Source organism: Planococcus citri, chromosome 1, assembly GCF_950023065.1.
Source record: "Planococcus citri chromosome 1, ihPlaCitr1.1, whole genome shotgun sequence".
NCBI lineage: Eukaryota > Metazoa > Arthropoda > Insecta > Hemiptera > Pseudococcidae > Planococcus > Planococcus citri.
This window is the reverse complement of record NC_088677.1, coordinates 63,314,810-63,328,688: the sequence shown is the minus strand read 5'-3', so window position 1 is coordinate 63,328,688 and position 13,879 is coordinate 63,314,810. Positions and strand designations below refer to the sequence as shown.

The 13,879-nt window shown below is 34.5% G+C and overlaps 1 protein-coding gene across 8 annotated transcripts in view; it reads right to left on the bottom strand.

Moving 5' to 3' along the window:
* Positions 1-4,502: 4,502 nt before the first annotated feature.
* The window catches only part of LOC135833255 (leucine-rich repeat neuronal protein 1-like), a 579,754-nt gene continuing 570,377 nt past the window's right edge, over positions 4,503-13,879 (bottom strand). For all 8 annotated transcript variants that reach the window (XM_065346963.1, XM_065346965.1, XM_065346964.1 and 5 more), the window contains one exon: positions 4,503-12,256. In XM_065346963.1, the coding sequence (XP_065203035.1) occupies positions 10,709-12,256 (1,548 nt within the window). In that variant the 3' untranslated portion in view covers positions 4,503-10,708. The remainder of the gene's footprint in view (positions 12,257-13,879) is intronic.

Below are 13,879 nucleotides of genomic sequence, written 5' to 3'. Positions count from 1 at the left end.
ATTTTTTGAATTTCGATCAAATTTGTAAACATTGAGTCCCACTTCACACCTTTGAGGTGTCTTCATATTCCATTCTGAAAATTGGTTTGTTGAAAAGAGAATTAAAAAGCGTCTATTAGGGCTGTAATAATTTCAAATATTTAAATGGTACGCTTCGACTTTGTATTCGTTATAAAAATGTTGAGCTTTTTTATTATAAGTTTAACTTTGAGGTCTATGTAAGTAAGTAAAACAACTGGCCTTTCAAGTTTCAACTCTAAATTTATTTTGTATTGTTTATAGATTGTAGACGAAGTTCTACGCTGCTATGATGGACCCAAAGAATGCAAAATCAACGTGCTTCACGCATGTGCAGCTCACTTTTACGGTAATGAACAAGAAAAATTGGGAAATTTTTTCATATGCATGATGACAAACAAAAGTCAATACGCTCAAGGAGAGAATGTAAGTACATACCTACATAAACGGTCACCTTTTTGAATTTGATAGAGGGGTCAAGGGACTCCTAAACTTTAATCTACATATATGTCCCAAGGGACGTAGCAAAGAGATTATGGGAGGGGGGCAAAAACCCCAAAATTCCCAACTTATTCGACTGAAAATTCCCAAGTTGAGTGAAAAAAGAGGGTATTTAAGTTACAAGTGGTGAGGGGATTGTATCACGACATTTTGAAGCCAAAAAATTGTAACTTTGCCGACTATAATAAAAAATTTTAACGTGCTGAAAACAGTGGTATCAAAAAAATTTGAAAAGCTGGTTCTGTTCAGAAAGAAATGAAAAATTTGCATTTATAATACATATGCTTTGAATATTATGTGATGAGTACATTCCTGGAATTTTTCTGTTTAAGTTTCATAATACATTCAAAAACAGATTTGGCTTCAAAAGTTTGGAAAGTTGTTGATAAGTGATTTCCCAGATAAATAAACTTTGAATTAGGCAGGGATGCCCAATGTCGTGTAGCCTGTTCAACATCTACTTCGACAACATGATTAAAGAATGGCTGAAAACATGCACAGCTTGAGATCAACAAATTCCTGAGTCCAAACTCAAATAAGAATCTACAATACGCTGGCAAGACCAAAGCTGCTGCATGGCCGGAAGTGAAACATTGACAATGAGAAAGGATATAAAAAGCAGAGTAACCTCAGCAGAAATGAGATTCATACGAGCCATGGCGGGATACACGAGACAAGATAGGAAAAGGAATGAAGATATCCTAAAGGAGCTAGGAGCAAAGCCAATCATTAGATGGATGAAAGACAACAGAAAGAAATGGCAAAGACACGTTGATAGAATGCCTGACAAATGGCCCCCTCGAAAAGTAAAAGAATACACTCCAACTGGCAGGAGGAGCAGAGCAAGACTGAAGAAAAAACTTGATGACACATCGGCGAGCAACTCTTCTACAGTTTCCCAGTTGGGCTGAACAGCTCGCCAGGTTAAAGTTCAACGATGATGATTGTTAAAAATTTCAATTTTTGAAAACTCTAAAACTGAAATATTGTCGGTAATTTTGTATTTTCCCAACTTTTCCCAACTTTCGCAGAACACTGGTGGGGAGCAGGCTACCCCCAGTCCCCTTTGTTTTGTATTGTGTCCCTATCGGCTATCTTTGAGTGGTACCCACAATAGCTTTGATAATAGTGACCTCTCATAACCCAGTGGTTTTTACCACCTCCTACGAGTACATAATGCAATATTCAGGTAACACATATTTTACAACTTTTTTCTACCTGTATCATCCACAGTGTGCTAAAAATGCTGGAATGGATTGGGGCATATTGGAGAAATGTAAGCCATCAAAGGATGCTTGGACATACTGCGATAACAGGTGGAAGCAACTGAATCAATTGGGTGAATGCTTGATACCAGGAATAATGTATAACTTTGTAAGTTTCTTGAGTAATATTTAGAAATTATTTTACTCGGATGAAAGATTGGGGTAATTTTTATGTCATTGCATTGTCTCTTCGATGAATTTAATTTTACAGAAAAAAAATGAAAAAGCAGACAGGGCATCTATCGATGATTTGAAATCAGAAATTTGTAAACAACTAAAAAATGATAATCACCAGTGCCCTGCATGTGGTGATGGAGGAAATCCATCAGGAGGAAATCCACCAGGAGGAAATTCACCGGGAGGAAATCCACCGGGAGGAAATTCACCGGGAGGAAATTCACCGGGAGGAAATTCACCAGGAGGAAATCCACCAGGGGGACATTGACCTGCAGGAAATGGACCTGGAGCGCCTTGTTGATGATAACGGACGAAGTAATAATTTACCTCAGTGCAGGAGGGATAAGATAATAAACACCCCCTACCTTCTGTGTGTGACCATTTACTATCTAGTGAATTTAATTACACGTTGAAAAAATGTATGTGTGTATGTACTTTGTATTGTTTACCTATTATTTTGATACCTGCGGGCAAAAAAGATGCCAAATATCAAATCTTTATAAAATGTTCCTATGCATAAGTGTGGTTTCAAAAATCCAAGTCAGGGGCTCATTCAACATTATTTCAAGTGATTTCGCTCATTGAACAATTGTTTTGATATTTAAAATTTTTGAAAGCACTCAAAAAGAAACTCTCCATATTGTCTCTAGGGAAGATCAAAATTTAGATTGTTTTCGATTCGAGTGATTGTGTATAGACACACGAGGCAACATCTTGCTGAAATAAATGGCTCTTCAAGTACATACCTACTCACCTTCATTGAAAATTAAATTTTTTCCTCACTTCTTCTGAAATTTACAAAGTGGCTAAAAATTTTCTTTTGAACTCGCACCTCTGGAATTTCGCTGTAACCACCTATAACATTCGAGAGGGTGCCCAATGAGCATCGATTGAAGTTGTACGTAGGTAACTATGTAGGTTCTACACGTACAGGGTGCCCAGAAATATCGAGAACCCCTAAAAAAGTTCTCTACTAAAATACTTCGGTTGGTCACAGTGAATGATAATAATGATAGCACATGATTGGTTGTTGGACCGGAGAGATAACATTCCACCAATCATATGCATCTATTTCACGTTGCCAACCTATATTTTTAATGAAAAACTTTCTTTGGGGTACTCGTTTCTGGGCTCCCTGTAGGTGATAAAGTTCATTTTTGACCTTTCTAGAGCGAATTGAAATTTCTGGAGAAATTTGAAAAATCGCCGGACGTTTCAGAATGCCCTTACTAGTAAAAGTTGTTTCTTATGAAAAAACCTAAAAATCGCTATCAAAACGAGTTTTTTTGAATTTTTAAAATTTTTCAAGCACTTTTCGAAAATTTAGAAATGAGTTTTAGCATCTGAAATTTTTCTCGCCGAGGTTTTAAGCTATACTTTTTTGATCTAGGTTGGTTTCTTTGAAATGGAAGAGTGCCAATTAATTCAAAAGGTTTTTTTTTCTTAAAATAAATCTATTGTTTTCAAAAATGAAGACCCACGTTTTACAATATTTTACTTATTCTCAAGAACCAATTTTCGAATCAATTGGCAATAATTCAGCAATTTTGAATTGTTCAGAGCAAAAAACACTGATTTGAACAAAATTTACAAAGGCTATGTGAAAAATTGGAGACACTGAACTTGAATGAAATGGCACGAGGAAAGAGTTATTGATATCATGATCAGATTTTTATTCATATTTTAAATGAAACTTGTACATTTTTTTTTTTTTCTAAATTTCTAGTGAGAAGTCTAATTAATGCAATTACAACATCAAAGCGCTGATTTTTCTTTTCGAAATTACATCCACTTATAAATTGCACTTCATGGTTAAAAAAAAAAAATGCACTTGCCACACCTTTAATTTGCAAATTTACTTTTACAAACAACAATTTCAACCGTTCACAAATAAAATCCTTCAGCACAAAATTTTTCAAAGAAAATAACCACGCTCTGCTACCATAAACCATACCCTTTTTTTCCAAATACACCGATAACGTGAAACTATACTTACCCACCGAATAAATTCAAAAAAATAACCTTGAAATATCTCCTCAGAATTCCTTACCTATTTCCAACCAACACACCATTTATCTCACATACAAGATGTTTAGATTGCATAAACTCGATATGTACGGCGCTAATGTGAAAAAAACTCAATCATTTCACTACCATTTTCTATACTCTACACTTGTCTCGCCATACAAAATACAAATTGCACGCCATTCAAATACTGAAATACCACCGAATCCGAATGAATGAATTGATTGAATACGATTCGAGAACTTATAGAAAGCTTCACCAACACATTCATAACATGAAAAAAAACCTCTGCTCGATGAAATGCGTTTCAATTCAATTGGTAATTTCAACAATATCGACGACAATCAACCAGTCTCTCTATTTGTATAATTGACAAAATTCTGTTCTACTTGTCATTTGATTGATCATATTTTTATTACCAATTACTACGATAATAGGCCGAGTACCACAAACATTCTCTCCTAAATTACACACAACGCAACTACAAGTATACAAATTCGAAAAAAAATCAATCAATTTTTTCAGTATGAATCATAAATTTTATTATACCTCTACATAGTAGTTAAAGTGAATTAACAATAATTTACACGTGTCTAATTATTTCCTCTTATACAACGAATCTACGCGGAGCGTTTTTTCAAATACGTATAAATATAATTATGAATATTTGATACATAAGTGAGCGTATATAAATTATCCTTATATAATCGAAAAAAAAACTTTTTCAACAAAAAAGAAAATAAATAAGTACATAATAAAAAAAAGCAGTACTTAAAAATTAACTTCAAAAAAAAAAAAAATTCAACTGATATTTTTTTCCAGCATGATATCAATTTTTTCGTCATTCTTTCCCCACTCCTCGACAATATACTCGGAAATATTCGTCTAATGTATTCCTTATCTTGTGGATTTTAATATAATTCACAGCCATTATTTTTAAATTAAAGCACGAATTTCTCCGAATTTTCGAGTATATTTTTATTTCACCTTCCGAGTATACCATCGTACGGAGCTAACACGAGGAAAAAATCAGCGAGTAATAAAACAAGTATAATTATACCACCATCCCTGCAAAATTTTTCCTCGATGTTTGGGTTCAAAAAGACCAGAGAGGGGGAATGGCCTGAAAATGTATTTTCTCGCTATTCGTACGTATTACGTAGTACAATAGAATATAGTTAAGAAATATATACAAATCACAAACAAAATACTTATCAGGTAACATTTGTATTATTTTTAAAAATCTTCGTATTATACAAATTTATACACGATACAAAAAAAAATTACACGTTTATGGCATTTATACGTTTTATCAGTTTCGAAAATCGTTACACCATCTGTATACGTAAATAATGGAGTAAAAATTCGCGTAAACTGGGAATAAAAATGCAATTTACAAAATACAATATATTCCGAATTTATCATAGATTCGTTATAAATTTACACGAGGACGAGAAAAAAAAAGTCAAAGAAACAAAAAAAATTTTTTACTTAACAACTTAAAATTGATAAAAATTCAAATTATAAATGCTAAATAAAAAGAGATCAACCTATTAAAAAATATAATAATATAATAAAACAACAAAACTTAAACACAAATCGTTTATCACCCGTCATTATTTTAATGCCATTCAAATAATATATAGATGTTCGTATTGGTGGATTGATCGAATACATAATTTATTATTTAATCGACTGTCGAGTTAATTAATAAACTTGGAATGGTGAATTTTATCATATTTTTTTTTTCGAATTAAAAATTAAATCTAATTAAGAACAGAATAATAAATTTTGACACGAATATTCATTTCAAACACGAGAAAAACCTTTTACCTCAATTTGATACGTATCAAGGGTACTTCTATCCTTCGTACGTACGTAAAAAAAACCAAACCAATACGTTCTTTGGAATAAAATTCAGTCGCATTAAAATATTATAAACATAAGACGCGAACACAACTCGACGTGTTCGATCTGAGAATACACAACAAAGGTTTTTTTTTTATTGCTTTGAAATTTCATTATTATAGGTAGGTATAAAATTACGACAATACCTACACGAGTTTAAAATTATACGAATAGGTAGGATAAAAGCGACCGAAAAATGTCACACGTGTCATAATTATAAATCCGCAATCGACTTGATTAATATTTTAAAAGCATTTGAAATTGTTAAATTAGAGACGGGTTGGCATTTTATAGATCATAAGAGTATTCGCGGTCGGCAGGTCTCAGGTATTTAAAACCTGCTGCCAGTGCCTTCTTCTCATCGTCGATGGCGAAGGCGAAACTGTTCAAGCGAAGCAAAAAACTATCCCTAAGTCGATGCATTATACACGCAAACTTGTGGCGGTTTTTTATTTATTATAAACAAGAATCTCTCTGACTAGAACTACCGAGTTTAAAACCTTTTTGTCGTGTTTCGATGCATCGTAATGAAATTAAACATGACTAGAATTTTTTCACAGTGAAAAAAGAACTCGACGAAATCGAGATATCGATTTACGACAATAAGGTTTATAGAGAAATGTGGATCTCGAAATTTCAAGAATCGATGTAGAAAAAAATCATTTCAAAGTCCCATTTTTTGACGGGAAAAACTCCAAAAAATTAAAATGCAAATGACACGATGACCGAAAAATTTCGAGCACCACAGAAATTACTGAAATGTCTCCGTAGATTGTCGAAAAATATAGTCAAGGTGAAGTAGGTATGTACTCGAAATAACGAGCAAAAGAGACATTTCAACAAAATTTTGTGATCTAAGATTGGGACTCGAATAGGTATTGGAGCGCTAATGTCGATTTTTTAGCAATCTAATCCAACAAGGGTGATCGCGTAATCAGTTACATTTTGTAGCGCTCCTTGACGTACTTCCTTCAGAGTTTAGTCGAATTCGAGACCCAATACTCGAATCAATCACCAAAGCTGCGAACTCAAAAAGCAAGTGTTTTGAAAAATTCGAAATTGAACGATTTTGCCCAACACTTCCAAACTGTGAATGAAGACGAAATTACACCAATCTTATAATGTTCATTTTTTTCGACCAGAAAATATTGTGAAAACAAACTACAGGGTGCTCAATAGAATCGGGAAACATTTTAGGTAGGTAATGATATTTTTTGGTAATTTTTAAAAAAATAATTCTCGGTAATTACTTGGAAAATATCATTAATTTACCAAAAATTCTCTAGAATTTATTGAAAACTATTTTGAGATAAATTACTGGAATTGTTGATTTTCCATTTCCAATCAATCACCTTCACCTATTGAGAGTTTCGCATAATTTACCACAGATTTCCACTAAATTTCCGAGAATTTCCAGTAAATAACGAAAACTATTTTTTCTAAATTTCCGAGAATTTCCAGTAAATTACGAACATTTTTTTTTTAAATAAAATTTTGAACGTTTACAGTAATTCCAGACTCCAGTAGATTAACAATATTTTTTGCTCAATTCTTGGTAATTTACCAGAAATTTTTGGTAATTTTCCAAAAACTTCTTGGTATAATTACCCACAATTTTTTTATTGATAGTCAACTGGAAGTTTTCAGTAATTAATTGACCTGAAAATTATCGAGAATTTACCACAAATGATTAGTAATTTGCTGGAAATTCTCGAAAATTTACTCAATTTTCTGGTAATTTACCAACTTGACGACTTACTGTAGATTCTCGGTAATTTACTAAAAATTTACGATAATTACCTGGAAAATGTCAGTAATTTACTGAAAAATTTTGATAATTCATAACAGAAATAACTGACGTTTTTCAAGCAATTACTGGGAATTTTCAGTAAATTTTCCAGGATTTTTAGATAATTATTTGAAGAACTTCAAATAAAATTTTAATAAACTCAATTTTTGCTTTTTCTTGAAAATTCACCAAAAATGCTCGGTAATTTATTGAAAATTCTTGGTAATTATTGCCCATAATTTTTTCAATAGTCAACTGAATTTTCTCATGAAATTAGGCACCTGGCAAATGTCACAAAAATACTGGAAATTATTGAAAATTTACCTCAAATAATACCGAATTATGTTGTTTTACTGTAAATTATCGATAACACTAGGCAACAATTTTTGACTTTTTTCGTGTGTTCGGGTTGAAAATGGGCTTAATCGATAGTTTAGACCCTAAAACAAAAAACAGAGTGGGATTTTTCAATTTGAATTGTTTTTGTGGTCAGGAGAGATGATCAAAGTTTCAAAATTGGCCGTTTTTGCCCTATTTCACGAGTTTCTGGTGACACCAGTATTGTTTTTCGAAAAAAACCAAGGTCATATTCGGATTCTACGCACTTTTTTAAGTAAACATCTTTCCCGGATTTTCGATTTTCGAAGTTTCAAGCGCATACGGACGATTTTTGTTTGTAACATATTTTAAAACTCGGAGCGCGCGACGCTGGCGTTACTCCACGATGTAATCGTGGCGCGGAACCGTGTTCGCGCGGGCGAGGTTCTCGTGCAGTAAAAATTTCGTGTTACAAACGAAAATCTTCCGTAATGAGCTTGAATGTTCGAAAATCAAAAATCCGGGAAAGATGTTTACTTAAAAAAGTGCGTAGAATCCGAATATGACCTTGGTTTTTTTCGAAAAACAATACTGGTGTCGCCAGAAACTCGTGAAATAGGGCAAAAACGGCCATTTTTGAAACTTTGATCATCTCTCCTGACCACAAAAACAATTCAAATTGAAAAATCCCACTCTGTTTTTTGTTTTAGGGTCTAAACTATCGATTAAGCCCATTTTCAACCCGAACACAAGCATGCCGTTGCCTAGTGTAATTTACAAAGAATTCTTGGTAATTTTCTAGAAATTTTTGGTAATTTACCAGAAATACGTGATCTGAAAAATGTCAGTAATTTACTGAAAATTTATCAATATTTTTGTAACGTAGAAATTGCTACAGAAAATTTCCATTACATTTATTAGGATTTTCACTTAATCAGGTACCAAGAACTTCCAATGAAATATTAAGAATTTCCACTTTTTAGTAATTTAATAACAATCTCCGTCAATTCTTGGTAATTACCAATTTACCAAAAATCCCTTCTAATTACTCATAACACAAATTTTTTGACAGTCAACTGGAAATTCTCACTTTCTCAGTAACTTACTGGAAACTTTCGACGAGGAGGGAGATGCTAAAAATTCTCGCTGCTTTATTGGAAATTCTTGGTAATTACCTGCCTGTAAAATATCAGTAATTTCCTGAAAATTCTCCAGAAGTTGTCGAACATTATTTTTTTACCGACATTTTCCAGACAATTACACAGAATTTCCAGTAAATTACCAAGAATTTTGAATGAAAAATTAGGAGAATTCCCAGTAAATTAACAGGACCTACAATTTTGAGTAAAATTCTTTGCATTAGTAATTTTCCAAAAAAGTCCTAGAAATACAGTTAATTTTACCAAACTGATTTTTGAGAATTTACCCGCAATTTTTTGAATCAATTTGAAAATTTTTCCAGTTTTTACTTCGTTCATAAAGAACATCTATTCCTTCCTATCCTGTCTATCTCACCCCCCAACCCCCTTCTACAATTCCATTTCACATTTTTTTGTCAATATTCGATATTTTCTGGACCCCCCCCCCACTTCTTACAAAACGCAAATGACTCGAAAAAGATACGTATTTTTTTCTTTGGGTAACTTTGAAAATTAATTAAATTTGAATACATATACCAAAACAATTCCAAAAAGAAATCAGTCCGAATTAAAAATTTTAGTCAAATTTTTGAAGTAACATTTTTACAAAATAAAAAAAAAAAACAGACCAAATAGATTTTTTTGCGAAGTTTAAAAAAAAATCTGCTACAAAATAAGTGAAATTTCAAATTTTGAACTCTTTTTTAGCTCAGGAAGCTTTTTTTCACTCATCTACACGAAATGAGCAATAGAGAAAAAAAAGAAAATTTTTCAAAACTTTTTCATCAGTTCATTACTCTCTTCTCTTGAGCCTGCCTTCACAAGGCTGGTCAAAGTTACGAGTTCACTGCTCTGGTAATTTCTTCTCAGGTACATCGATTTTCACCATCAATACCACTACAAATGCAATTTAAAATTTAACGCCTATATTGGCAAATTTCAAACACCAATTTCGGCTATATAGCATCGCTTGGAAAATTTTTTGTTTCGCTTTACCCTTAAATTTAAACAACCGGTCGAGAAAAAGAAAGAGAAAAACGCACATAAAATAAAGAAGGAAAAAAAAAGAAAAGAAATAAGAGAGAACGTAAAAGTATACAGCGAAAAAGAGCACACGAAAGAAAGAAAGAGAAAAAAAAAGAAAAGAAAGAATAAAAACTAACCACGTCGGTTTTTAAAAATTCTATATAAACTTAACTTAATCATAGAGTATAAAAAAAGGAGAAAAAAAAACATACGCGGATAGTTTAACGTTCGTAATACGGTAACGAACGTCCATTCATACTATGTGTATAAGACGTTTTATACTTATGGAATTGTGACGGATATTTTAACGTATGAGGGCACATTTTCTCCTTATGGTAGGGCACAGCGTAGGTATGATTGCTGGGCGACGAACCCTCGCCAGGTATGTACGAGAATCCGGTATCGTTGGTGGTGCCCTTAGGATTGAAAGTTTTGTATCGCCTCCCTTGACAGGAACCGGCAACTCGTGCTTCAGATTCGTTGGGTAGGTAGTAAATATCTGAAGCCGCGGAGTTGGCCAAGTTGGAGGCGAAAAGTTCTAGCTATAGTTCCGTCACCGGTATTGGTTTAAGGGTTTGGTGTTGAGCGGTACGGATGATGAATTCGTCATCGTTGAATGTCTTCTGGTACTCGGCTTGTTTATTTTTATTCACCTTGGTCTGCTTCTTCCATTTGTAGTTTTTGAATAAGTCGTGGATTTTGTGTCGGTATCTGTAGAGTAATATGAGTAGCAGAGCGACCAAGGCAACCACAATCCCGCAAATAGCACCGATGATGGTTTGGTGGGTGCTGACGTACGTTGAGCATCCGAGATCTTCGGCTGTCAGATGCCTCAGTGGTTTATCTTTCAATGACTGAGGTACCGAGCATAGCACGTGAGTGGTGTTTCGTTGCAGCAGTAAATCACGCATCCACGATAACGAACACTCGCAGTCGATAGGATTACCAGATACGTCGAACGTACGCAGCAAAGGCCAAGGAACTAACGATTCTTTGAACGAGACGAAACCGTTGTCTCGTAATATGGCATCTTTCAAATTTGGTAACCCGGTCAGCGCCTGATCGCCGATGTACTTCAATTGCTTGTTATCGGTGAACGTGATAATCTCTAGATTCAAATTCTCAGCAAACGCACCGGTATCAATGGCTACCAAATTCGGCGCACCACTCACAACCAAATGCCTCAAATTCACCAAACCTTTGAAGCAATCTTTGGGCAACGTGCTGAACGGATTCTGCCCTATCGACAGCTCTTCCAATCTGGACAATTTGGACAGCTGTTTGGTCGGAATGGTAACCAATTCGTTATCACTCAAGATCAACGAACGCAGATTATTGTCCAGACCTCTGAACGCGAAATCACTGATATTGACTAGACCAGCTCCGGCTAAATCCAATTTCGTCAAACTATTGAGCCGAGCGAAACTATCATTGCCCAGAGACCGAAACGAATTTAGACCTATGTGCAATTCTGCCAATCCGCTTAAATACTGAAACGAATGAGTCGGTACCTTGGTCAACTGATTATCATCCAGATGCAGAATCTTCAAAGATGGCAGACCTTCAAAAGTCTCCGGATCGATACGCTGGATACGATTATGACCCAAATCCAACTCGGTCAACCGGCTCAAATGATTGAATATCTTATTCGGCAAATCCTCCAGGAAATTCCCTCGAAGATTCAGCACAGTCAGCGACTTCAAACCGTGGAATGTTTTATCGGTAATGTTCGATAGTCGATTTTGATTCAGGTGCAATTCGATCAACTTGGCTTGCGTTCCGAACGCCTGGTTCGGTATCCTGACTAGCTGATTGTTTGAGAAATCGATATGCTTCAGCATCGAGTAGAACTGGAAGGCAGCCGCGTCCACCGTTTTGATTTTATTGTGTCCGAGTATGAGACGTTCGATGGCCGGATTCAACGTGATGGGAACCTCGTTCAGAGTGTTCTCTTTGCAAATTACCACCAACGTGTCCTCGTTACAAGCGCAGTTCGGCGGGCACACCGTGTTCACCCCGGTTTCCTCGCTCATCGGGACGATCGCCAGCGTTGTCACTATAACTATAATCGCCGTTTGAAACATGTTCTCCTGTGAACAGAACGAAAAGAAAAACATGGATTAGATCGAGGTAAATGATGTAGGTACTCGAATGATGCACTTTGCACGTAGACGAGTAAAGTGTAATTATACTAGAAAAACATAGGTACATATATCTAATGCCTATTTTTATTCTTTATTATAAACTGCAGTTCTAATTCTACTATTATTAATAGACGAAGTACATAATGGAGTACTCGAGTTTGTCTATAAATATTAAGTTGGTGTTTTTTTTTTATTCGTTTAAAGTGCGACCATGTGGGTACTCAAATTACAGGGGATGTTACAACGAACGTAATCCAGTATGTTTTGTCACCATTAATGGAGCACTTCGTAGGATCATTATCGACGTTGGATCACTCGAAAGGTTCCCACCAAGAATCGTGAATTATTGTCATCCAACATAATACTTATAGAGATGTGCAATAATGAATTGGCTGACAAGGTATAGGAAAGTTTCCTTTATTGCTCCTAAAGGAGGATTAAGTACTCTGTCCGTTTTATGAACTGAAACTGGTAAAACGTGCCCCATATTCGAGTTTTTCTTGAACTGTCCACTTTTATAGTTGGACATTGAAGAAAATACTGTTTCAAAGTACTCAAAAAACGAAAATTTTATTCCCTCCCCCGTTTGAACTTGCAATAGGTAAATTTGTTCGCCAGGATTTTTTTTTTTTCAATATTAAGGTACCTATAGGTACATATGTATAGTAAATCACAATCAGTAACTAGAGTTACTGAAAAGTTCAACTTTTCAAAGGTTGAAAGCTGCCATTTGAAAAAACGAAAAATCATCCTATAATAAAGACCTTTTTTTTACCGCTCATTCAACTCAACAAACCGATCTTCAAAATGGAATCTCAGTACCCTTGAGACACAGACGCCTCCAATTTTGATCAAAATTCAAAAAAAAAATTACTGATTTTTATTAATCTGACAAGAGAACCTTTTTAACATTTGAACATAACCAATAACCATGCTAGATCGAAAAAGTATATTCCAAAATCCACACACCTAACTAAAATTCTAAGAGCCAAAGTTAATTTTTGGATTTCAAATTTTTGGCCAATTTTTAAAAATAAAAAAAACTATGGAAATTTTTCAATTTTTTCAAACCAGCGTAGCGTGATTATTTCAACACCACCTCCCTCCCTCCCTCCCTCCCTCCCTCAACAATCTATTTTGAAAGCAACCAGTTTTGCTTTCAAGCCATTTCGAAGACTCCACTAGAAGTTTTCAATTCTTGAAGTAAATGTTTAACCGGTATGAAAATTTCAGAAATTTTGAAAATCCCCTTATTTTGCCACTATTTTTGGTTTTTTCTATCATTAAAGGAGTGGGGATGACCTAGAAAGCTGAAATTTGGATATGTTGATCACAATGGGAGTACTGACCAATGATATAATTTTGGACCATTTTCATCCATTTGGGGTCATGTTATGCCCCTCCAAAAAATGACCTTTCTGTTATTTTCAACTTTGACCCTCCCCACTCCAGAGGTCAACTCTGGCTCCCAAAAGCATCACATTCCCCAAGTTTGACTTCATTTTATCAATTAGAACAGGTTACAAGTCCCAAGTCATAAAATGTAAAATTATTAAAATCACGTCACTT